The 27,921-nt window shown below is 36.3% G+C and overlaps 1 protein-coding gene across 2 annotated transcripts in view; it reads right to left on the bottom strand.

Moving 5' to 3' along the window:
- Window positions 1–27,921, bottom strand: part of mtss1 (MTSS I-BAR domain containing 1) — a 65,433-nt gene that overhangs the window by 2,856 nt on the left and 34,656 nt on the right. Inside the window, exons 4-13 of one of the 2 annotated variants that reach the window (XM_082136398.1) lie at window positions 20,238–20,322; window positions 20,025–20,116; window positions 18,323–18,397; window positions 9,257–9,414; window positions 8,754–8,861; window positions 8,569–8,666; window positions 7,794–7,884; window positions 4,032–4,142; window positions 3,727–3,883; window positions 3,313–3,339 (exon numbers count right to left, since the gene is read on the bottom strand). In XM_082136398.1, the coding sequence (XP_081992524.1) occupies window positions 3,313–3,339; window positions 3,727–3,883; window positions 4,032–4,142; window positions 7,794–7,884; window positions 8,569–8,666; window positions 8,754–8,861; window positions 9,257–9,414; window positions 18,323–18,397; window positions 20,025–20,116; window positions 20,238–20,322 (1,002 nt within the window). The remainder of the gene's footprint in view (window positions 1–3,312; window positions 3,340–3,726; window positions 3,884–4,031; window positions 4,143–7,793; window positions 7,885–8,568; window positions 8,667–8,753; window positions 8,862–9,256; window positions 9,415–18,322; window positions 18,398–20,024; window positions 20,117–20,237; window positions 20,323–27,921) is intronic. The other variant, XM_082136399.1, reaches the window with a different exon arrangement.

Here is a 27,921-nt window from a genome sequence, read left to right as displayed (position 1 = left end):
TTTCAAAGTAACATTATCTAGCAGTTTAAATTTGAATTAGTAATTTGTTTAAATGAAACAATGAAACATACAAATGCAATGGTATACATTTTACATTTTGTAGAGCGGGCATATATATATATAAATATAAAAATGTTTTGTTAATTGTTCATGCTATTGGTTTTTCAAAAAATTCCATTTTGTGGTTTAATTCATATCTGCACAACAGGAAACAATGTGTTGTCCTAAATGGGAATAAATCAGATTTTCTGATTCAGCAAAGAGGTGTGCCTCAAGGTTCAGTTTTGGGACCACTTCTTTTTTCTATTTATGTAAATAATCTACCATTACTTCTTAAAAACTGTCAGGTTCAACTTTATGCGGGTGATACTGTCATATATACATGTAATTCTGATCCTATACAAATTCAATCATCTCTTCAATCTGATTTTAATAGTTTACAAGACTGGCTTTTGGCAAATAATTTAGTGCTTAATAAAACCAAGTCATATACTATGATTTTTGGTTCTAGACATAAACTTAATTCCAAAACCTGTTCTTGTGTTATATCATGTAAAGACGGTACTCCTTTACATAGAATTGACACTATTAAATATCTTGGTGTATGGCTTGATTCTAAACTTTCCTTTAAACCACACATTAATCATATTTTATGAAAAGTTAATGTTGGAATGAGTATTTTGCATCGATCTCGAAATTGCTTCTCTTATAGTGTTCGTAAGAAACTAGTTGCTCAATTAATATTTGAGTTTTTTGATTACTGTGATGTGGTTTATCAGACGGCATTAAAATCTGATCTTATCTCACTTAATTCGGCATATAATAGAATTTGCAAATTCGTTTTAGGATGTTCTTTTTTCACCCAGCACTGTACAATGTATGATGCCCTTCAGTGGCCATCTTTGAATGTGAGAAGGCAGATTCACTGGCTCCAATTTATATTTAAATGTATTTACTTTGATTATCCTAGTTATCTACAACAATACTTTGTACTCTTTTCTTCAAACTATCAAGTTAGGCATTCTGTCCAGACTTACTTTCTCGTTCCTCGTGTTAAAAAAACAATTGGTAAGAGAGCATTTAGGTTTAAAGGGTTAGTTCACCCAAAAATGAAAATTCTGTCAGTAATTACTCACCCTCATGTTGTTCCAACCGCGTAAGACCTTCGTTCATCTTCGGAACACAAATTAAGATATTTTTGATGAAATCTGAGTGCTGGATCACTTCTCCATAGGCTGCTAGGTGGCCCAAACTTGCTGGCCCAGAAAAGTTATTAAAGAGATCGTTAATATAGTCCAAGTGACTACAGTGGCTCAATCTTAAGTATATCAAGCGACGAGAATACTTTTTGTGCGTAAAAACAAACAAAAATAACGACTTTATTCCACTATTAATTTCCTTCTCTCTGGGCCTCGTAGTGTTTTTGCGCTGCGCGTCTGTGTTATACGTCATCACGCATCACACACATGACCAGCGTCGGCCAATAGTGAGCCTACGTGGTGACGTGTAACACAGACGCGCTGCGCAAAAACACTACGAGGCCCAGAGAGAAGGAAATGAATAGTGGAATAAAGTCGTTATTTTTGTTTGTTTTTGCGCACAAAAAGTATTCTCGTCGCTTGATATACTTAAGATTGAGCCACTGTAGTCACTTGGACTATATTAACGATCTCTTTAATAACTTTTCTGGGCCAGCAAGTTTGGGCCACCTAGCAGCCTATGGAGAAGTGATCCAGCACTCAGATTTCATCAAAAATATCTTAAAGGACAAGTTCGGTATTTTACACTTAAAGCCCTGTTTACAGATCGTATCTGATGAAATAGAACGGTTAAGATATAAATTTGGACACATGCTCCTGTCCCGAGAATTTTAGGTTTATTTCGCTTTTGTGGACCTATTTTGCCAAACGCGTCACACCCGTGATTCTTCCGTTGAGAGCTTGAATAATAGACACTCCAGCCCAGTTGGTGGCGATAATGCACCTTTGCCAATTGCAAGCAAACCACGGGCATTTCATTGAATACACAGAAGAAGCAGAAGAAGAAGCGGCGGAGTAATACCGTAAAGGTGCTGCGGTCTCACAGCGCGTCCTATACAAGTCAATGGAGTTGGACAAAAACTACGATAAAACCTGTTGGAAAGCATCTTTTTCAGCGATTTTTGATGGAACATATCAGTGAACACCCCCTGACCACTCGGTGAGTTTCACGTCTTTGTAAACGAAAGTTTAATGTGTTTTTAGGACGGAATCTTCCAGTGCATATAGACAACCATTGTGGGGGTGGGGGGGGGGAAGCGAAATAAACCTAAAATTCTCGGGACAGGAGCATGTGTCCAAATTTTAATCTTAACCGTTCTATTTCATCAGATACGATCTGTAAACAGGGCTTTAAGTGTAAAATACCGAACTTGTCCTTTAATTTGTGTTCCGAAGATGAACGAAGGTCTTACGCGGTTGGAACAACATGAGGGTGAGTAATTACTGACAGAATTTTCATTTTGGGGTGAACTAACCCTTTAAAGCCGTATTAGACTGGAATAATTTGCCTGTAGATATTAGATCCATTACTTCATTTCGGTTGTTTAAACAATCTTTATTATCTTATTTTAAAGTAGATTGCACATGCCATCACTGAAACTGTCGTTGTTGTTGTGTACTGTTGCTTTTTTGTGGTGTTTTGTTGTTTGCCTGGTTGTTGATGTATTGTTAATTGTAATCTTGTTATGTTCTTTAAGTTGTAATTGTTTCATTGTAAGGACCCCCTCTAAAACGAGATGATACATCTCAAGGGGTTAATCCTAATAAATTCTAATAATAATAATTGTATACTTTTCCAGTGGAAACAAACTAATGGACCAACATTAAAAAAATGCAAAATGCAATTTATGATGCATATAATTTTTTTTTAAACATTTATAAATGTCTGCATTAAATAAAATCATAAAAATTGTCTTATTGTCTTTAAGTGCACTAAATTGACAGCCGTAAAAATGTCTGCATGAAGACTACAATGGAGTACCACCCCAAAAAATGAATACAACAGACGCACAAAAGCTCAGTTTGAAGTGTCTTTCAGTTACACTCGAACAACATGACAAGGTGGATAACAGTTGACAACTGACAAGATGCCGCATGTTGTATCTCATGGTTGCACACACTCAAATCTTACGCATACAGATAACACTCTTTCAACAAAGGCACGCCTGCAATATGACATGGATTTCCTAAAATAAAGACATTTAATGTTTATTATTGGTATATGATCACAATGAGAATAATCAAGTCTATGCAATGACATTCAGAAACCTACCATATAGAGGAGGTTCTTTCTTTACCGCTGTAAAAGAACAATAAAGTACATTTAACATATATACAAAGGGCCAAAAACACGCACTTTGGACAGCAATCTAAGTCTGTGATTTGTGCAAGCACATCAGATTTGGTCTGCAATTGGCCTATAATGGCACAGTGGCACATTTACTGCCTACACAAACCACAAATCAGATTACTGTGTTGAAAAACGACGTAAAAGTGTCAAAAAATAAAGGGGGAAAATGCCATACAAAAACACAAAGGAGAAAAAGAAAGCTAGATTGAGCACTTTTTTTTTTATAAATCTCTTCAAGTGAGTGCATTGAAGACTTAAAAGGAAATTTACAGAACAGAAAAAGAATAAATGTGAATTAGCTCATGCATGTGTGTGTACGTGCACGCGCGCACTGACCATGCTGAGAGGGAATGGTGTCCTCCGAGCAGGATGGCGTAGTGGTCTGAGTGCTGTATCCGCTGGAGCAGTGGAGGGAATCTCGGCTGGTCCGAGGAGCTTCTGAATTAAGCCCGCCTCCAAGAGTAAGACCCAGATGCTCCCTGGCTGACTGTGGCTACGGACAGAAGCGGGAGCCAATCAGAGTGAAGTTGACCACAATAATTCCAGTAGAATCAAAAGGTGTATAAAATGTGCTTTTAGTTTAGGAAAGGAAAACGTATGCACATTTAGTGCATCATTCCTGCATTCAAAAGAGCGTGTACCTTGCCAGACATGGACAGTGTCCTGGCTTTCTCCTCATATCCGCTGTAAGCTTTGTGTAGTGGGGGCATGGAGGTCCCGTTCTCTGTGCCAGGAGAGTTCTGGCCTTGATCCTAGACAAGGATATACTCTGTCAGTCCATGTCAACTTACTACAGGTAAGAAAAACAAAACACTATAACACTGAAGTCACAAGATTTAGGTGTTTTCAAATCTGCTCTGGAACCTGGTGCATTTTCTCCCATAGTTCGGTTAGTTTAGGCATATATGATTATGAACATTGCGCTCGGATCCGCACTATAACGATCACTCTGAGATCGCCTAAACGAGGCGGTCTCGGCCCAATTGAAAAGCTCGAGTGGTTTGGTTGAGGTGAGAAAGAAATCCGACCCAACGGACCAAAGAACCAAGCGGTATCATCAAGAGTGTTTGACTCATGCATTGTAAATATAAGATTGACGCACCTCCAAAAAAAGATGCACCGTTTGATGTTATTTCCATCAAGAGGTGCATACATTTTTGCTCAAGATCTTGTATTGACAATGCACTCTGTAAAGTCTCCTCCAGCACATCCCAGACTTTCACTGAATTTAAAGTCTGGACTCAGAGGTGCCAATTCATGTGTGAAAATGATTCTTTATGCTCCCTCCCATCCATTCTTTCACAATTTGATCCTGATGAATCTTGACATTGTCATTCTGGAATATGGAATATATCCTACATGGTTGTTTAAGAAATGAAAAGCTACACACTCCATTAATTAGGGTTAGAAGAACTGTTGCCAAACATATAACATGCTAGAAACATCATAAACACTGCAATAATAATCCAGTCATTGACTCTATTTAACCAGCATTTGCCTATTTAAATCCAAACGGATACTTTTTTTTGGCTGGGCAGTGAATAATTGATCAGTTAGAGCGGGAATGACGGCTACATTCATATAAGTGTTTGCGTGTGTCTCGACAGCTACAGATAAAGCCACAATAAGCCCATGGAGCGAACTTGTCAATCCATCTTGATGGATGACGCAGAGGAACGTAAACAGTGAACTTTGAAATGCTGCCTTGTGAAAGTGAACCGAACCAAGAAGAAAATGCAACATTCTAACAAATTAAGTCCCTGTTTCTGAACAAAGCAAATGATCTACAGGTCTGAAAATGCCCTTAAAGTCAACATGAAATGGTGTTCAAACTGATTTCATTATAAGAAAAAAAAAAAAAGTAAGGTGGGACTTAATTTGATCCATTAGGAACTGATTGGATTGTGAAAAGTGGGTGTTTTTTTAGACCTGAAAGTGAGTTTGCAGTGGAGAGTGGAGGCTTTTTAACCAGGACATCACAAATCCAAAGCATCTCATTGCAACCTAATGCTAATGCTGATTTACAAATTGCAATTATTTCAGAACCCTTTATTCTAATAATGATAATAACCATTAGATGTTTTTTTATTTTTACATTTGATAAAGTCTGCATTACATACAACAGTAGCATAATTAGTAGAAGTGTAACAATACACTCGGTTTGATACACAATACTGATAAACTGTTAATAAAAAGTATTGTTCATTAAAATGCTAAATTTGGTATTACATCAGGAATGTTCTTCTCCCCCATGACAGGTCAAACGTGACACCAATACAAATATTCATGATTCTGTATTCTAAAAATACAGAATTATGTTAGACACGTTTGCACTCTGTTCCTGACTATATATAAAAAATAAAAATAAAAAATTTAAATATTGTATTCTATTAAATAATGTTTTTTAATATTTAACAAAAAAAACATAAAAGTGTGACCTTTTGGGTTTACCCTATTTGATGCGCCATTACCACATTTGATGCAAAATTAAATCGGTCTAAACCTTTATTTTAGGTCAACTATACACAATACATATTTTTGTATTATGATATATCGTGACCTGATACATTGTTACAGCCCTACGAAATAGCTATTAGGTGGTTAACAATAAACGTAAATAGTCATTTTCTTTTTTATGTTGACTTTAATGACAGTTTGATGAATGTTTAGATGGGCCTATAAGAGTTTTAAAGCAGCATGCAGGTTAATAGTTGTAGACAAGTATACTGGTTAGTGTGTTTGATTTAAGAAATGGGGTCTGATAATCAGAAAATCATTTAAAATAGCTTGTTTCTCCCTGTGTAAAGTTTTATCAGACGGTCTCCCTCTAAAATGGCCAGCAGAGGGCGCTCTCCACCTTCACACAGATACAGCCTCCACACATGCACAATGACAATCTCCAGTAGTACATGCAACAATCAACAATAATGAACCCATTCACAGTCACACACACACACACACACACAGCACTACACTACACTGAGTCTGTGCTCACAGTGCTCCTGTGCCGGAGGTGTGGGCCACGCTGGCCGGTGCGAGGGATTGTTGGAGAATTCCCCTCGCTGAGAGAGCGAGCACCTTCCTCCCCTCCGACCAGGAGGAGAGGACTGCGTGAGCGCTGGGAGATGGAGGTGAGGGGCAGAGAGGAGTGGGACAAGAGAAAGATGAGATCAGATGAGGTCAAATCCAAGCCTCTGTCAAAATCCAAACCCTCTTGGACTAAAACAATTCCTTGGCCAAAATAAATGCTTTTGGGTACTCTCTTCAGTGCCTGATTAGAAATCATAACACATCACTTCTTGATTTATCTTTTAAATTATATCACAAAATATAGCAACTTATGGTCAAATTTAAACAGAGATGCTACGGACAAAACCATTGTTGTTGTTTTTTATGTCAATTTTGAGATTTTAGGCTGTTTTACTTCCATAACACGTCTTCCTTCAGACCGATGTAAAGAAAACATCTCAAATTTAATATTTTATTACACTTTAAATATTTGGTCTGTAGATTTCAAATAACAATATATATCTTTAAAGGCTTTTTTTCTCCTGCACTGAGCCAGAAATCTCCACTTCAGTAGCACTTCCATACACCAAACTCTCTATATTCTGAAGGCTTGTGCAGAGGGGTTTGTTTATATATCATTCGCCTGACATTTTATTTATAAAAACATGGAGATTTTTCCCCCTGGCTGTTGATAGTATTTTCTGATTTATAGAGTGATGGAAATGGATATCCAAAATTCCATCCGTAGAAACTCTAAAATGTCAACAAAATTATTTTGAACGTGGCATTATCCAATGTTCAGATTTTAGTCATGGAAAAATACAAATAAATGCCTTTTTAATTAGTTATTTGATTATTTGATCATTTATTTTTAAACTCTATTCATCTCTGGTAATATAATAAATCAGACAAGCATACTACACATAATAAGAGCAAACTTTTATTATAAATTAGTATTCTCAGAGTTAGATACCTTATTAACCTATGCTACTTTTTTGTAAATGCTTAATAATGTTTTATTGTAAAATGGTTTTATGCTTATAATTTATTACTAAGCATTTTATTTGTTGATATTTATTACCATATTTTCATTATACTGTAATACCCAGACAAACTACATTACATCTTCTATATTATCTGCACTGAGGAACTGTTTAATTATGTGTCTGTATCTATGATCTATTTGGTTGGGATTTTGAGGGGGGTTTGGATTATGAACCCCAACAGACTGGAGGCTGCGATGATGCTTACAGCCGTATTTTCTTCTTTGGGCTGAATGAGGTTGTATGTGTTTTGAGTGGCAAATTATTGAAACTGTTTGGGTTTCACAGGGTTAATACATCATAAATGGCCCAGGTAAGTTTTAGACCAATAGTTTTGTGGTGTGGGAATACCCGTGTTGGGTCTGGGGCTCGCAGGTGAAGCCCGTCCACTGCGCTGGAGATGGAGTCCAGAGACGGGACATGACGCACAGAGGTGTAGGTACTGTGAGAGACAGAAAGAGATGAGCAATATATCTGCACTCATACTTTTCCAATCGATTTTAAAGGGGTCATGACATGGATTTTATTATTTTAATATCCTCCTTGAGGTTCACTTATTTATTTATTTTCAACCTTCCTTCTGACCCTCTGGGCTAGTTAGTAATGGGCGGCTCCTTTAAGGTTTGTCAATAAACGGCCACTGTTATGATTGGCTAATGCCAATCACAGATCCCGCAATATCAAAGCGAGGTTGATAATAAATGCTTTGTTTATAATGAGGAGGATATTTTAATAGTACAAAGACTTCTTATATGTCAAAAGATCAAGGCTAATTTGATTTAGCATGTCATGACCCCTTACCATGTCATGAAAAATATTAACAATATAAGCAAGGCATAACTTTCGGGTAGTTGGTCACTGTTGAAGGACGTCACATTCAGTGGTTTATTTTGTGGAAAAAAGAAAATATGTATTACATGGCTACTAAACAAATCAATAAGTTAAAATTGAGTTAAATTTTAATTGAGTTATATCTTACTGTAGGAAGCTTAAAGGTTACCGCTAAGAAAGCCCAATATAAATGTAAAAAAATTATAATAATTGGCCTATACACACACACATATATATGAATCTGTAATCAACACTTTTTGCATCAATGAACATTTCTCCCTGACCCTGAACTCACCTGCTGATGCTGCTCTTGCGTGATAACGTGTTGCTAGGAGAGGCGGGTGGAGTCTGATACGAGTAGCTGTAGTCTGAGCCTTTCAGATCAAGAATAACCTGCATAAACAAAACAAGATAAAGTCAGAGAGAGAGAGAGAGATATGAAGTGGTAACATGTCGGCCTATTTAGAAGACATGCAGTACCTGTTCACTAGCAGGGGGCAGTGTGTTGGGATCAGCCGTCAGGTTTCCAAGATCTTCTAGAATTGTCTGTAAGTGGGTGACTTCCCCAAGCATGCTTATCTCTTCGTCCTGACATTACCCAGGGTAAAAAACAGTCAAACAATATTTATGCAGAATTAAATATGAATATATTCATATTCATAACCTGCATGAATCTGTCATCCCCAAAATCAAAAAAATACATTAAATTTATAATGAAAATAAAGTCTGGTTTAAGAACATGAGATCATAATAATTTTCATTATTTAAATTGTTCCCTAGTTCTCATAATTGTAATGCATTGTGATGTTTTACTGTAATACAGTAAAGAAAATCATCCTGTTTAATTAAAAACCGCATCAAATAAAAACATTAAAACAAATACTAAAATCGTTCTTTGCATGTTAAAATGTCATGAAAATGTATGTCTCAATAGTCAATACAAACAATATTTATCTTAAACCAGAGTCTGTTCAGACACTCACCAGGACAGGTTTAAGCATTGTGACAAATGAGCAGAATCTTCCTCTTTCCTCTATAAGAGCTCGACACACAGCTCTCTTCTCGGTCTCCTCTAACACGGCATAGCGTGTGTTGACGTCCTGAAGAGCGCTGTCCAACTGCATCTGCACCTCGCCTTTACCTACGCAAACACAAACACATTTCATCAACCACTGATAGGATCAGAAAGACTTTGACTTTTGTGACTGGCAACATTACAAACAAGTGTTTTTTGTTGTTGTTGTTTTTTAACCAGATTTTTGCCAAAGAAAGGATCAAAAATCATTCAAATTAAAGTCTTGGTCACAAAACAGGATCAGTGAATATTAAAGAATAATGCAACCAGTGTTGCAGTATTGTAAACTAAATTTAAAACCATCAAAACATTTCATTCATATTTAATAAAGCTGAAATAATATAAAACAAAAATTAGAAACTCCTAAATTAACATGCGGCACGGTTGCGCTTTGGGCGACCCAAGTTTGTGTCCTGGCTTGCGGACCATTCCCGATCCCTTCCTCCTCTCTCTTCACTTCCTGTCTAGGCTTTAGTTTCCTAGCTCAATAAATGCCAAAAAAAAAAAGTAAATAAAAATCAATGAAAGCTAAATAGAAATAAACAAAATTGGAAAATGACAAAGCACACCACAAAATTACTAAAACTAAAATAAAAACTCAAAATACAAAAATATAAACTAAACCAATTTAATATATTAATAATAATTAGAAAAGTATATAAAAATAATACTAAAATGACACTGGCTGCAAAACAAAAGGAATTACTTTGCCTGGCAGTTTATTGTTAAAACCACTGATCTTTATAAACGACTGGATTGCTCATTGCATCCGGTAAAGCCATCCGGAAGTGTTTAAGCGGCCATCTTACACTTCCCTACCGACAGAGGGCATCGCTGACTTACAGCCAAAACATTGATGGAGAAATCACCTGATTTGCAGCATATCAGTCACACATGAATAGTTTTTTAAGATATATGTACAGTATGTACATTAGAGATACTTCGAATGATAACTTTTCAGGCAGGATAAGCGATATATTAAATATTACAATACATACAATCCCCTATTACTAAATTGCACTATATTAAAAAGGTTACCATGCATTATCTTGCTCTGAGCGACAGTATAAAAACTCAGAAATAAAGCTTCATGTTTTTAAGAGCGTCATTTCTCTGAATAAGTTGTGAAATGTGTGTACTATTTCCTGATGTCTTTTTGTTGACCAACATCTACTTCGTACTCTTGGAGATCTTAGAAAGCTCAAATTCTATGGCTTTTTACTAACATGACAGTTTGCATATGAATTACGTGTTCTTTGTATATTGTTGAGCTAATTATTCATTTAACCATCGTTTGAGTCGTTCGTTATCTTTACTGCTTCGAAACACATGCTGTTAACAAAAACAATTGAATAATTTATAGTTACTGTATGAAAAATAATATTATTACATAACACAAATATTACATAACCGCAGTGAACTGTACATGGCAAATTAAGTTGTATGTACATAACTTGCAAAGCATAAATCTGTATTCAGATTTCACCGCTAACTGTAATGTTTTCTCATTAAAATCAGAAGATTTCCCATTAATTTAATAGAATTAGAATAAGGGAATACCAATATGGCAATACATTGGCTTCCCTTTTTATGAAGTCAAGAGCAATCCACTCATTTATATAGATCAGTGGTTAAAACTCATCATGGTTTGCCACTAGGAGGCAGTACAGTTTCTATTGACACAATACACCATGTAAATATTTGCTGCAATGCTAATAGCTGTTCTCAGAGTCTCGCTGTGCAGATTTCATTGGTCGTTCGTGACTAGGCGTGACGACAGATCTGGGGTCTCTGGTAATGGTACACAGGTGGACTGTATAGTGGGCATGTGTCCTTGTGTTTCATTTAAAGTCCAGCTGCCACCGCGACAGTCCCTCACATTCCAGACCAGCTACTTCTCTACACAGCAGTGGTCAACCAATACAGGTTTTTCAATGGCTAATATCGACTGATTCTACAAAGCAGGGTAGCCGAAATAATACAGTAAATATATATACATATCTGCTTCTGTCTCCTGGTGCTCTAACTGTACTGATGAAGTGCAATGGGAGAAATGTGAGGTTAATCACATTTAGAGGTTTGTTTACAGAGTCAGACCTCATGCCAGCACACACCATGTGAGGAGCTTTAAACACATGACCTGAGCTTTTCCTCTGTGTGTGAGTGTGCATGACAGGGATGAGCAATATCTTGATATTCAATCCTAATTTTATAGTTGTAATAATATTATAATAATAATAATAATAATTTGTTACATTTATATAGCGCTTTTCTGGGTACTCAAAGCGCTTTACATGGAAGGGGGAATCTCCTCAACCACCACCAATGTGCAACGTTACCAAACTCGTCAAATTTATCATGAAAATTCAATATTGCTCAGCCCTACACTCTTAAAAATAAAGATTATTTATTGGAATCTTCAATTTTCAATTTTCTCAATGTTATTTACGCAAAAAAAAACATGGTTCTTTTAAGAACTGTTCACTGAAAGGTTCATTGGGCAACCCAACATAGTTCTTCTATAGCATCACTGCAAAAACCTCAAGTTTATGGACAATTTGCAGCCCTTCTCAGTCTCAAAAATACACACAGCTACATGTTTAGCATTCCACTGACAGGAGAGCACTCTGACAGCTGTGTGCAGGACGCAATAGCAAGGCGTGTACAAGCGTACATCTCTGACCTCATCGACCCATTGCTAACAATAACCTCAGGTGTCCTTTGTGACACCAGATCTTCTGCAATCCAAGATGACATGCAAGACAGATGTACGGTTATTATCATAGGTTTCTTCAGAAGTACTTCAGACATGTTTATAATAATGTTTGCTCACATTAGATGAAGACAATCATATGACCTGGTGAATACTACTAACTTTATCTCAGTGACCCCCTATTTACACACTTTTGGTTGAAGAAAAAACAATAATAATCATTGGTGACAACAACACCTGAGAACAGAACATTCCAACAGTTTAAATGTACAATTTCTTGATTAAAAAAGACTAAAATCCTGACAATAAGGTTCATTAACGCTTAGAGAACACCTATCGAGTCGAAGTCGCATTTCTTATTAGATTAATAGAAATAGATCCATCAAATAACAGATAAACGAATGTTGCACAAGCAACAGTAGTTCTAAACAACTTCTGCAAATCCGTTTATGTGCTGCGTTATGCATCTTTGGGATTTAAGCAATTCTTGTCAGTGTTGTGAAACTCAATTAAGTCCTTTGACCTTCCGAGAAAAGAGATGATCCCTGGTCATTGAGTGCATTGACCTTGTGCTGGACTGTGACTGAATGCGTGTTTAGATGCTCTAAGGCCATTGCACCTTCAAACATAGCCTATAGTGAAGGATAAAATTAACCCAGGTTGGGTAGGAGAGCTTAAGGCTGGGGTCATCTGAAGTTTAAAGGGCAAAGGTCAGTAGGTCTGTTGATAAATCCCACGGCCTGTCTGCAAGACAAATGGCTTAGGAAACATACAGCTCTATTTGAAGTATGTTACAGGAGCCTGTTTCCTCTTACAGAACTTAAATGGAATTCAAGCCAACAGGGAGAAATAAGAAAGAGTGATAAACTAAACATTGTAAAAAAAAAAAAAAAAAAAAAAAAAACTGACTTGGCCAGTAAGCAACTTCTCAAAACTCTATAAAGTTTATATAAAGTAGAACCAAGTGAAGTGACCCATGCACATTTCTGAAAAGTAGCACAGCTCTGGTGTTTGGCTTGAGCTTGCTAAACACACACAAACCTCATTTAAAAACAAAAAAGAGAGGTGAGGGTAAAATAACCCAGAGCCATTCAGACAAAGTTGTGTGTGTGTGCCAGAGAGACATTCCCTCAGGTCTAGAAATCCCGAGCGGTTGGAAGCTATGATGTCATCATAAGCAGACACCTTCTCTCCATAAACACAAGCAGGAGGCAGGTGTGCAGGTTTTCTGGGAGAAGTAGGGCAAATTAACCTTAATAATAATAAGAAGAAGAAGAAGAAGAAGAAGAAGAAGAAGAAGAATGAGGATGATGACGGTTAGTCACGGATCCAATGCAGTACTGCCTCCTGAATGAAGGCTAAGCGCCCACAAGGATCTCACTGTTAACCAATGAGAGCATGGCAACGTGTGAATGTAGACCTGGGGCCGGCTGCATAAACTGCATAGACTAGTCTTAAAAGTTAGTCATCTAACTTTTTAAGGCCAGTTACATAAAAAGGTAGCTTGGTCTAATTTGAATCAGAAATGTAAGACTGAATGCCCCTTGGTTAACTGCTAGTTTGTCAAACTAGTTTTTAAGACAGGCTTAAAGGGATGGTTCAGAGTAAAATCAACCAAGGGTCCTTCGCACCATGACCTCGATCCAAACACCCCCCAGAAGCCTTTTTTCCCTTGGTCGAACATAATTAAAGTTAGAGCTTATTTTGAAATATCAGCCGGATGGCTTAGTGCAGGCGCTAACGGATCCAAGGATGCATCTCGTAAATTACCCCACTTATAATGCCCAGAATGGTACCAAACTTCCACAGTGGTACAAATAGGTTCTGTACTCATAAAACGAGGCATTGGAAAGTTTGTAAGTACATCAGGAGTTTATTTAAATAACACTTGCCTGATGGCTAATGCTACCGCTAACCCGGACGTCGACATCACTTCAGTGGATTGGGTAAAGCACGTTAAAGTCCTGACAGAAAGTAATGCATAAGGATGTAATATAACGACAAATTAAATTTTTTTTCTAAGTGTTGACAACTTAGTGTTAACTAATAATTGTTGCAAACTGGTATACCAACAAAATATTAGTGCATTCCTGGAACTGGACGTCGTTACACTACATCCTTATGCATCGCTTTCTGCAGGACTTTTACGGGCTTTTTGGGGTTTGTGTTTGGGGGGGGGGGGGGGGGGGGGGGGGTTGTGTTTGGCTCGAGGTCATGGTGCAAAGGACCCTAGGTTGATTTTACTCCAAACCATCCCTTTAACATAGTGGCTAAATTTATGCAACAGATATAAACAAATACAATTTAATTAATTTAACAAAATGTAGTTAATTCAAACACTAGAGAGAGAGCAGAAAATCCAGACCTCTAGTTCTTCCTACCATCTCAAACACAGCTGCAACGGTATTGGAATACTAATGTGCATGAATTTTAATAATTCAGAACCAATGCTCTTTCTTCACAATCTCCACACAGAGGCGTCCAAGTCTTCTGAGCGGTCTGCCCCCATAGACCTCAGAGTAACACAAATGCAAGTTATAAAGATGAATGTGCACTCCGAGACTCATCACAGGTCTAGACGCCATATTTATTTTCATTTTTTCACCATCTGTGTGAGTTACAGCAGTAAATCAAATGGCACAGCGATGGGTTTATGGATGTGCAGTGATATAAAAGCGCTAGCCTCTGAATCACTTATGCTAACACTTCTTTCGGCCCCTCTTTTATGATTCAGACTGTCAAGCCAAGGCCATGTTTTCCTCATTCTGCTGCAGATGACTAACATCATAGTGAAGGACTCTCTTAGAGGGAGCAGGCAAACCTGACCACGCTTCTCTTTGTTGACAACAACAGATTTATAAACGATTCTCATGATGGATGTTGCGTTCCCCAATGCAAATTATAAGCAACTCAAACACACAGCACATGCAGAGCAGCATTTACTGTGAACTGAAACTGAAAACACAGTGCTGTTACATGCAGCGTATCAGACTATATATATTTATATAACAACATCACAACCGTTGGGATTTGATGATCGCACAAATCCATATCACATTCTCGCCACCATGCATTGTCAAAATACATACATAAAAAAAAAAAATAACACACATTTGGTGCTTTGAACCCTGTTTAACATGCTAATAGTGCTGTTAGAAGCAATCCGTTCATGAAATAATAAATATAATAGAAAACATAATATTTCGCAGTTTATTTAGAAATTGTTTATGGCCATTTCACAATTTCAATCATCGTACAGCACCACGGCACCCAGTTAAAAAAAAACTTTCTTGGATTTACACAATTCACTTGGTTGGAAAATACGGTGAAAAAAATCATATCCCTGAAGGAGGAACTACAAATTAAAGAAATGATTTTCATTTAGGGAGTAAATGAAACCAAGTTACTGGCTAGTTGGAAATAAACCACCACTGATCAAACCAAGAAGATACAAACAGTCCGCTAAAGAGTTACTAATGAATTTGAAGAAAATATCTTGCGAGAGGGAACATGTCCAGCCTAATTATACAGATCTTGCTTTTCAGTTTTCAAATTCAGTGACTTAAACCAAAAGACACTGGATCAAAGGTCATATTACTCCTAAATACCAGACAAGACAGATTGTGCAGCCGCAGCACCCTTCTATATGAAAGGGAGTGTATGACCACAGGGTGTTTTCCCAATGTTGGGAAAGATGACATGCCAATTGAAGGAAGGATGGGAGATCGCTTTCCTCTCTGAGAGTTTGTGTGGCCTTGAGCTATGAGCTATTTTGGTTACAATGTTTTGTCAAAAACGGCAAATTTCCTCAAATTACAGAAACATGCATAAAATCACCTTTTAGCAACCTATTTTTTTTTAATGAAATTGGATCTCATTTTTAATTTTTTTTGATCTCATGTGATTGACAGGTTGTCCCGTCCTCGCACCAGTAAACACGTTATCAGAGAAGAGATTAGATGTCACTGCAAGCGGGAGGGGAAGATATTTTGATAAATTTTCAAAATGAAAAAAAAAAAAAAAATGTATCTAAATGAGAACTGATTTAAAAAAATTATAATCTAAGAACAGATTAAAATTGAGAAATAGATATTTCCAACCCAGCCCTACATTCTAATATGCTGGTTGGGTGTTCAAGAAACATTAAATGTTAAAAAAAAAAGTTGTGTTGCTTAATTATTTTTGTGGAATTCATGATAATTTTTTCTGAATGATTTGATTAATAGAAAGTTCAAAAGAACAGAATTTAGTTGAAATAGTAAATAATTTTCCATGGTCACAAAATATTTCTGTCACTTTTGATCAATTTAATCCATCCTTGCTGAATAAAAGTATACATTTTTTGGCTTAAAAAAAAGTATATATATATATAGCTGTCTTTATATTTTAGGGGATCATCATATCTAACTCTAGCCTGGATTCGGTCTGGACTTGACCCGTTGTGGAGCAACTATGCTCGAACCAGAGCTGTTCGGACCAATCAAATTGTCAGGGCGGGCTTTATACGATGATGGACAGATGATCAACAGTAACATAATCATCCGCGTCACCAAAGAGCGCTTGGGTTGAATTCGTTTACAACAAAGATGGCTGCCGCTGGAGAATTGAGATGTGTAGATTCCGCCATCGCGTCTGTTATAGAAGATATCGACAGCGCATTAATTTAAGTGATGAATGAAGAACATACGTCACTTACTCCGTTGCTCTGATTGGTTGTAGGTCTATCCAATTGAGCGCAGAGGCATTTTCTTTCCTGGTTCGGTTGAAACACGCCCCATAATCACAGCCCAATGGAGCAGTATCAGACTCACATTCTGACTAGAATCTGAGTATGACGACGTCAGGCTAATCTAACTCGTCATTTTATGATTTATGCTGTATGTATGAGCACACTGAAAACTGATGTTTCAAAAGTCACTTTTATCACATCCTCTGGAAATGATGAATAAGCGTTTGAGTGAGGGTGGATGCAGAATATAGATCAGCGGGCGTTTTGACCCATCAAATAGACCGGAGCAGAAGTGAACAGCGAATGACTGTTCAGTCTCTTACTGCTGCCCACACACAGCTGAAGCAGACGACACCCACCATAATGACAGAACACATCTGCATACGCATCTATCTTTCTCAACGCCTTTATTCCATGCATTCAATGCATCACATCTAGAACTCGTCTGGTGCCTCATTCCGCCACTCTCAAAATGATGCCAACAGTATTCAAATCTTATTCAAAGTCTCTGTTAACTATTCAATACACAAAGCTGAATCTCACACCAACACGTCCACACCATGTTTCACACACTAAAATCAAAGAAAGTAATAAATCTGTATAGTGAATAATTGACTGGTGTTTGAGATTTCTCCACCGGCATAACTCTTGGAGAAAGTTTGCACATTGCTTGTGTGATATCCACTGGCTTGCCTTCATGGTTTAAAACTGAAATATTTCCAACATTGCAACGTGACATTTTTCTTGATCACCAACTCCATCTTTGCTTGCAAAACGATGGAAAATTATTCACATTTTGTGCACATCAGTATAGCAAAAATCTAAGTAATAAAAATAAAAAAAGCACATAAATTGCTAAAACTAAAATAAAAAATACTATGATAGAATATAACTAATAAACAGTTTTTTTTTGTGCCATTTTTGTAATACAATTTTTATTCTGCATTACCGTAATGAAAATTTGAGGATGAATGTGATGATTCTCCAAACCAGCTTCATTTTACTTATGCAAACTATATATTTTTTCTTTTGATTTTGGGGTGAATTATGACCTTGATATGTTTTATAGGTGATGCGAGATTAAAAAAAAAAAAAAAAAAAAATTGTATTTGGATTTGTTGGTAAAACTATGTCCTCATCATTTCGTTACAGTACTTTGTAACTCTAGGCTAGATTTTTTTAAAGGTGTGTGCACAATGCAGTTAGACCAGGGCCAAGATCACCAAGGTTGATGCCATGACAACAGAGGGTGTGGTATTATGACAACACAAGGTGTGGTGCCAACAGAAGTCATGGGCATATCATATTGTGTTAAGACAAAGAGATCTGAGGCAGTAATTTGAGAAAGAGTATGTGTGTGTGTGTGTGTGTGTGTGTGTGTGTGTGTGTGTGTGTGTGTGTGTGTGTATAACAAGACAACAGGACATTATATGTTGCAACTCACAGAACATTATTAAGACATTATTTACCCAAGGTGTTCAGCCTCTGTGACTTTCATTTAATGATTTCCTATGTAAGCGGTCAGATCTTACCTTTTTTAACTTTCTTCTGCAGTTTAATGGTGTCTGAAGATTTCTTCTTGATATCTGCGCGTGCCTTCTTATATTCTAAAAAAAAAAAGAAAAAAAAAGAAGAACATTAGCCTCGTCGGTGGAGGCAAAAGATAAATGTTAATTAAGGCAGTTGTTCAAATCTCTAATCTTAAATATGAGCAACAATAACTCTGCCTTCCTTAGCAAGCACTGATAATAAATTATTCACAATGATGTCAAACGAAACGACCCCTTAGCAACCCCAGACAGCCGTGTTGGAGATTGCGTGGGTGTAGCTGCGTATTTACTGGTGAGTTGCAAAGCAACTGATTGAACGCCTATTTTATATGACATAATGGATTGTTCTTATGAATAAATGATCCATTATGAGCGGTGATATAACTGTCTGAGGGACTCCCACAGAGCTAAGAGCCATTTAATAATTAACAGTGTGCAGCTAATAGGACAATTTTTTCGACACTGGTGATCTTAAAGGGGTGGTGATATAATTATTATTATAACATTTTTTGCTAGGGCTGGGTATTGACTCAAATCTCACGATTTGATTCGATTTCAATTCACAGGCTTGTGATTCGAATAAATATTGATTAATTTAGATATATATCAGGTATAATACATGGCAAATTTTCTCAAGGAAAAAATCTCAACTAATGCTGTAAACTATACAGGGAGTGAAATATTTAATATTAACTGATTTGTATTCAAAAACTTTTTTTTAAATAATAATAAAGTTATAATACTAACTTTATAATTGATTAATTATTTTCTACTCCAATTCGTTTTTGAAATATAAACATTTAAATTGTAGCTGTAATAAAAACCTGACAGATTTTTTCAAACACATTAAATACTGAAGAACAGTAAAAAAAAAAATGTTATATTGAATATGTAACATGGTGCATATATTTATCAAAATATATTTACCTGACTAACGAGTTTATGGTCACTGAATGGCTTTTGCTTGATCTGAGGCGGCAACAGTGATCTTTCACGCCACATTAAAGAGCACCAAATGGCATTTATTGTTTGAATTTCGTAATAAAATGGACAGAATTGAAATCTGAGACTTTGTTTCACATCAAAAGTAATAAAGCACAAAGGTTATTGTGATTTATTAGATGGGAAGCACGCCATAAATGTTTGTTCATTCATCACCTGAAAACAGCATAGACTAGGGATAGTTCACATAAAAATGGAAATTCAATCATGATTTTCTCATCCCCATGTCGTTTCAAACCCTCAAAATTTCTGGTTAATTTTCTTAAAATTCATATGGATTAATTTTACGATGCCTATTTGAACTTTTTTGATCTTCTACGTTTTTAACCAAAGATTTATGGGTTTGGAATGACATGGCGGTGAATAAAAGATGAAAGAATTAACATTTTTGGGAGAACTATCCCTTTAAGACTTGACTATATTGTTTATATGTGAAGTCTGAAACTGATGTATGAAACTGGATATTCTTCTTCTTATTTTTATTTTTTATTTTTTATTCAGCTTGAGTCAACTTTTTGTTTTCAGGTAAACTCTTCCTTTGAATTCAACCCTACTTAGCTAGAAACACTTCCATTATAGGATTTAAACGATACTTTACCTCCTGCCAACTTTTTGTACACAAAGATTAAATTCTAAACCAGTCGAATATCGATTATAATCACACAGGGAAGGAGGCCGATACCTTTGGCATGGTCTTTATCCAGCTGACTGGCAACCTTCTTCCACTCTTCAATTTTCAGTTCCAGAGGAGTGATCAAGTTATCCATGAGAGCTCTGCACACACGCACACACACAAAGTTAAAGTTGTCCATACAGGTAATGAATTGTATAATACATAATCTCCATTACCAATTTAACTACTCAGTTTATGAAAGTCATAAGTAAAAAGTCATACGTGGTGAACAGTTTGAGCTTGTTCTCAATGCTTCTGTGTCTCATACACATCCTGGTCAAAGCTGATCCGATCTCTTTCGTTGCTCCTGGAGGGAAAAAAGAAAAAGGAAATTAATATCAATGTCCTTAATCTCACAATCTTCCATTCTGAGCTCCATCAGAAGCTGCTAAATGCCAAGAGGAAAAACTCGTTGCTTAAGAGTTCTGAAAGAACAGTTTCATCACATTGTTCTCTCCTCTCCTCTCTTTAATCCTTTCTTCCCCCACTCTTTATTTAATAAGTGGCTGAATGGGCTTCATTTTGTAACATGTCTCAGACAGCTTGCAACATAAGTCATCTTATCTTTCACAGGAATGTATGGTTCAAACAAAGCAACACAAATTTCTCATTAATGCGGATTAAAGGAATTGTTTGCCCAAAAATGAAACTTCTGTCATCATTCACTCACCCTCATGTTGTTTTAAACCCATATGACTTACTTTTAACTGATTCATTGATAAAAATCTGACTGAAAAGAATGAAATGCTCACATGATAGGAGACATAGTAAACGAGTCATATGGACTACTTGAAATCATCAGTAGCCCTTTACTGTAATTGCATGGAAAAGAGCATGGAAAACAGTCAAACTTATTTCCACGGAAGAATGAAAGTCAGTCCAACTGGTTTGGAATGACATGAAGGTGAGTAAATAACGGCAGAAATATCATTCCATTGAGGTGGGTAATTACGTTACACTCATGGATCTGTAAAAGAGGCACATGAAGCACATTGACCTAGTTTCTTTTAGCAAAGGCCTTGTACCTGAATCAGGGCAATCTGACCCAGAAGAGGGGAGGACGGGACACATATGACATCTCGACCGAGTTGCATTGCCTCTCTAAATACAAAACGCCTCTAATGAGAGATATAGAGCTGGGAACTAAGGAAAATAAACTCTTCATTCTGTACAATTAACATATACATTTTATAGGTTACACTACGTTTCAAAAATCAGTGAGATTTTTTTTTTTTTTTACGGAATTAATATTTATTCAGCAAAGATACATTAAATTGATCAAAAGTGACAGTACATATATTTATAATATTACAAATAGAATTTATTATTTATTATTATAGAATTCATTCTATTATATTCTCTTAAATATAAGGAAAATTTCCACAAAAATATTATGCAATGTAATAATGTTTCTCTGACCAGCCAATCATCATATTAGCATGATTTCTGAAGGATCATGTGACACTGAGGACTGGAGTAATGATGCTGAAAATTCATCTTTGCTATCAAAAGAATAAATTATATTTTAAAATATATTAAATATGACTTTTTTTAATACACTGAATTTAATTAACTATAACAACTAATGCACGGTTTTATATAAAACTCTTCAGTGTCGTAATATTGAGGAATTAGTGCTGCGGCCCCAAAGTTTTAAACAGGTCAATTACTTTGCTTCTGCATAATCACACTAATGCATCACTGCACCAAAGCCTCCAGCCTGCAGAAAGAGCACTGCACATTTATCAAGAGACCGCTCACACAAGACAGGGTGCCAGAAAAAGCAGCTCTTCAACACCCCCTAAAGCCTATGCACTCATTCTCTTTGGTTAGCAACAACTCAGTTTAGCCAGAACAAAATTAGATCGCTCCCATTATGATCAACAAAAGTTGTTTACAGTGGAAGCTTCTTCATCTAGCTCAAATTTATTAATTTAGCAATACAATCACAATGTGTGAAAAGATTGTTATGAATTGTATTCCTTGCTTATATCACAATGATTCCTTTGCCTTTCCAATGATTCTCTTTCTAGGAAAGAAAAACAGTGGAAAAACAATCTCTCACAATCAGTAAAGGCAGCCCATTGTAGGGCCACACACACGGCTGGACTTTGTTTGACTTTTCCTCAACCTAAAGTCATTTAAGGAAAGGAAAACAAAAAGATGCTACATTTTTGGGCTAACACTTGTACAGCTGTGAAGCACAGCCCCCAAAAAAAGCTATATTTAATCACTAATGTGAGAGGAATGGATCTATAAACTTGATAACAGCTGAGGTAAACACCTGGGAAAGGCATAGACTAAACTGGCTTGCTATTAGCCTGTATGATAAATTACTCCGAATAATTCTGATTACAAAACCTGATGAACTAGTTAGATTATGCATTACATCGCAATGATACATCCATTATCCCTCCCACCCATAAACACATAAAAGGTCACATTATCTGATGAGTCGGAAACTCAAATTACATAATTGCTATTGAAATACTCGACCCTGTGAGTCACAGTGACTGAAAATGTATTTATTTATAAATACAATTTTATTAAAATAAATTAAGTTAAGCCATTAAATCATCTTATCACAAACGCTTTAAACTGGACTCCTGACTGTGTTTGAACAGGATGTAGTTGCCGCATTATGCAAATTGTGCACAGAACAAGTTCTGTTATTGGCTGTAAAACCTGCCATTCATCTGCCGTTAACACTCACTTCTTGTTTTCATTCTCTCAATCATTGAGTCCTCTTCAAAATAATCAAACAATTCATTGAAACAAGTGAGATGGAACACAACTCTGCCAGCTTTCACACTGTCCCACTGGCTTGGAAAGACTTGAAGAAAAGGGCCTTACTCTACTTTTCACTCACAGTGATAAAATAATTCAATTCAATATTAAAATGTTATTATATAACAGTAATACATTAGCCTGGCTAACGTCAGACCTCGTCTCATTGAGACGTGGTCTGGGAACCACATGTTCATTTTCTCGTATTTGAGGCGTGGTTTACGAATGCCCAGAGCCGTTTATTGGACGCTGCGAATATCTATCAAATGCGCCTGTACCTCATAGCCAATCGTTTCAGTTATACCAGATGACGTATGTAGAGCGACAGAAATTCGACGAGGAAGAAGACGAAATAAACTTGCGTTCTAAACTACTTAGAACACTATCTAAAGCTGCATCGAAAGGTAACTTCGCGTCTGATGCCATGTTGGATCCATAGTTATAAACAAACTGCTTCGGTGTGTCGCATAGACGTCGTCATCGTCTTGCTGCTCCCTCCCCGTTCTGTGATTGGTTCCCTTTTTGAGGGGAAAATCCAGTCCATGGTATCCAGGCTGCCTAGCAGCGTGAATAAAATTGCACTGCGCTCAGGGCAGCATGGGGAAACCCAGGCTAGTAATACATGTCAATTATAATAAATTTTTAAAAAAGCAACATTTCACTTTCTGTGTGTATAAGCTCCTCATTCCAAATTTGGAGAAATGCTGTCAACTACTACATTTTCCCACAAAACTTGTATTTTGCCACTTTTTCATGGCTTGTTGCACTTAAACGTTCAAATACATACAAAATTATGTAAAAATTGCCGAGTATTCTGGTGAATAGTCAGTTTTGGAATGTGTCACGGAATGGATTTGTGCATAAGCTCTTAAAGTGACAGCAGCCTAATAAACCTGCTGCTGAACCAAAGACTAAATCACTCGCAGCTCTTGACTGAATAACTTTTGCAACTTTAATTGTAAGCATTAATCTGCATTTCATTTTTACAATGAAGACTATCCAGTGTTATTTTACATTTGATTACTTTAATTTCTGTAGTAGCCCATTTCTTACCTGAATACTAGACCCACCTGAAAAAGTAAAGCCATGTTTATTTCATTTGTCTCTTTATTCTATTGTATTTTATTTGTGCAATCGTTTGCAATTTGTTTATTTGTTCTTATTTTATTACACTGTTTACTTGCCTTTTTTTATTCTAATAAAGCCTCCCTGTGCTATGTGTAAGCTATTATAACAAATTCACCCAAATAACCCAAAAATTATGAGATAATAAAGTATCTGTATGGAGGTATACATGGCAGTTTTCCCCATGGTATCGAATATCGATATTTTTCAAGGTACCATATCAAAGTTGGAAATTCAAGTATCGTGACAACACTATAACAAACAATAAAAAACAAGTAAAGTGAACATTGCATGCATAATGCGAGCCAATGTTCGAGCATTCACATTCGTCCAAATTTACACTTTGAGACACCCTACATATCTCCCATTAAAATTAAATACATTACTATTACTGAAGTTAATTCTATAATCCAATAACGAAAGTCTTGATAAGGTTCTCTTTTCCCCCCCAATGAAGTTCTTCGTAAAACTACATCCGTCACTGTACTTCCTGGTAAGCATTTCCCTGGTCTATAGCCAGGGCCAGCAAATGTGTGCTCTCTAAAACCTGACTGTTCCTCCAGCAGGAGTTCGACTAGACATGTCATATCATGCACCTCACTGGTCTTCTGTTGCTGTGAGCATGATCTTCAGCGCAGAAACTACTGCCACAAACTGGTCTCTGTTGATGTTTTGCAGTTAACTCACTCGGTTGGGGAGGTGGGACGTCACGTCACACCCTGAAGCCTCGGGCTAGCGCTCAATGAGCCGCATTACTGCCACCACATTTCACACGCGAGATCTCAACACGTTATCTGCTGGGGGTTGAGTTGAGACATTAAAAGCTTTCAGATGTCTCTGATGTCAAGTGTTGAATAAAGGGAGCTCAAAAGACACAAACTTTGTAACAACAGTTCTCTAACTCTATAATTACAGGTGTTCGAGTATAAACCCCTTTTAAAGTCAGGCAGACCGCCAAAAAAAAAAAGAAAAGAAAAAAAAGTTGCAAATTCAAAAACAGTGTGAAATTTGTTCTTCCCTTTTTTAATTCCTTATAAGAGTAACAGATCAAGCTGATTGCACCATTCTGTAAATTCTTGGGATCAAACCTTGCCAATTTTCCAGCCACTTTAAAAGCAACTGTTATTCTTGGTGGAAACCACAATAGGGAGAGTTCAATTAATTTAACCGCTTGTTTCTGTCTGAATCAGACTGATCTATCTTTGTGGCTATGTATTCAAAACATTACCAAACAATTGTATACAACTTTTTAAACCAGTTGAGATGGAGTTGTGGCCTAGTGGTTAACGCACATGTTCTGACACATTCATTACGATCTGTAGGTTCGAATCTAGCTCCAAATTGTTTCCAAATCCTGTCTTTTACCCATACATTGCAGTTCCCGCTCTCCTGTGAAATAAATCTGGGGGGAAAATGATGGAGATAAAGAAGGAAGCATATTTGGGCTGAGCAAAGGAGCACGTTTGTGATTTCTGTTCCAATTATAAAAGCAATGTTATTCAGATATACACCAAATTTTACTTTTATGAAGCACTAATAAGGTCTGGTTGCTATCAAAATCATGCATTATTACAATTAAAAAAGATTTAATATAAAAAAAAGTCGGTTACAATTTATTTTAAGGTGTCATTGTTACAGTGTAATTATATATGTAAGCACTGAGTAATATTAATTAACTACATGTACTTACTATAGAGTTAGGGTAGGATTAGGGTTTGGTGAGGGTTAGTTGCATGTAATTATGCATAATTTACTGTTATTACTATGGTAAGTACATGTAACATAATAAAAAGGACGCTGTAAAATAAAGTGTTACCAAAAAGTCTAATACTTTAAAATCCATTCAGTAGATTTACAATGGTATCAGATGGTAATGCGAGGGTTATTTAATATATCAAGGTATTCAATTATTACTAATTCATATACCATGTGGTATTACCATAGGACAATTTCAATTGTACTAAATACCATTGCACTAAAATTATATTTTTGGATAAATATCTGTAACCTATACATACATTACATAATTTATTATATATTTGTATTGTTTACTTGTTTTATTTGAATAAAATATCAATTATATATAATATAAAAAAATATTAATTATTAATAAATTATAGATAAAAATATGCATTTATATATAAACCCCAAACAAGACATATGAAAAAAAACCGTGCAAGAATCAAATCTTTCTGAAACCATATTAAAACATTCAAGCACTCAGATCTGTGTCTAATACAAAAAGGCTCTTCACATTTCTTGCCACTATGATGTATGATCCCCATTAAACCTCTTAATCAAACAAAGACGGTCTTTATCACTGACGGAGAGTCTGTACGTTTCCGTCAGCACTCAAATACTTTCCACTCGCTTGTGCCGTTAGAAAAGAGTTCATAACTCAACATAAAGCCAAGCCTTTGCACACAACCTCAGAAGAACAACACGCTCAGTAACGCACACCTAGCTGGCGGCTTCATCACCTTAAACGGTCAAAATTGTGTTTGCTCAAGAGCAATAAACTTTTCCGCGTTTTCCTCAATGGAAAAGCTTTTGCTTAGCCACAATTTAATTCCCCTGCACATAAGCTGGCTGTATGAAGAGATCTAAAGAGGACAGAAAGCGCATTGGGCCAGCATTCGCAGCGCTCCGTTTCAATCTCAGATTCTCTATTGAGTTTTCTGACCGCGGGTCAGTCACAATATATTCATTCAGATAGAGAGAGAGGCCTGAAGAATGAAACCTTAGTTAACAAGCACTCACTGCTGTCTGTGATATGATGCTTAAAAGAGGCCATTCTGTGGACAAAGACGACCATTCACACAGACACAGCACACCTTGATCACACTCACACATACACAATGACAGACACTCATAGTCACACTAGAGATTCTGCAAGTCAGTATAAAAAAAAAAAATTGTAAACATAAATGTGTTCAGCATATTAGTTTTTCCTCTAGCATAATTATAATAATAAATTAAAACAATTTAGAAAATGCAATGCTCATGGTGAAGACACTGAATAAAAAGTATTAACTTCCATTTGTAAAAGAGAAAATTGTCCATTTGATGATTGGGTACAGAGAGTAGACTATTAAAGAGAATTAAAAAAGAATTCATTGCATGCCGGTATGCAGGTCAGATCAGGGTAAACTATTCAGTGCTGATGTGCTTAAAACATTAAAGCATTGATTACACTGCAGTTCAACCAAATTCATTTGAAGATCAATAGCTTTCAGGAGGGAAATTTGCACAAAGCGCTCGCTCCCACAAACTTTCCGCAGTACAAGATCTTGTTAATCACAACGTTGCATCAGAATATCATCCACCTAGACTTTGCTACTGGGAGAAGATTCAGTAATAAAACATTATATGTCTCTCCTTAGGGTTCACAGACTATTTCATTGTACTGACATCAGCGAGGTTTACACTCCCAGCTGGTCTCCTTGAAAAACTGCTGAACCTTAATGACCCCACATGAGGAAGTGAAATATTAAGAGTGTTAATGAAGCAGGGTTTTTTTTTTTTGCAAGCAAATCTGATTAGCATTTACTGCGTGAATCCGTTAAGTGCATTTCCTCATACACAATGGTGCACTTTTCTCATCAAATCTAATGCAAAGAAATGACACCAAAGTATAAAAAAGCCTTTTTTTGTACTGTAAATTGTTCATAAAAATGTATTATAAAAATGTATAATTATCACATAATTATTATATAATATAATAAACATTTTTATGTCTTCTTCAGGATCAAATAATAATAATAAATTAAAATGACAGTCTGCAAAAAAAGAAGGGATTTCAGAGGCATTGCATTGTCACGAAAGACACGTACAAGATTTTATTACAAAAACATGATGTGTAAACAGCCTTTAAAATGTCAGGAAAGGGTAAATATATGCAGGCAAACAATGAAATATTCTCTATAGGGATGGGATCAATTAGCTAGTCTAAATTTGATCTGGTTCAGAGGGAAAGTATCTACATTCAGCACAA

Source organism: Leuciscus leuciscus, assembly GCF_965113295.1.
Source record: "Leuciscus leuciscus genome assembly, chromosome: 14".
NCBI lineage: Eukaryota > Metazoa > Chordata > Actinopteri > Cypriniformes > Leuciscidae > Leuciscus > Leuciscus leuciscus.
Note: the sequence above shows the minus strand (reverse complement) of the source record. Positions and strands in the feature narration are given on the sequence as shown.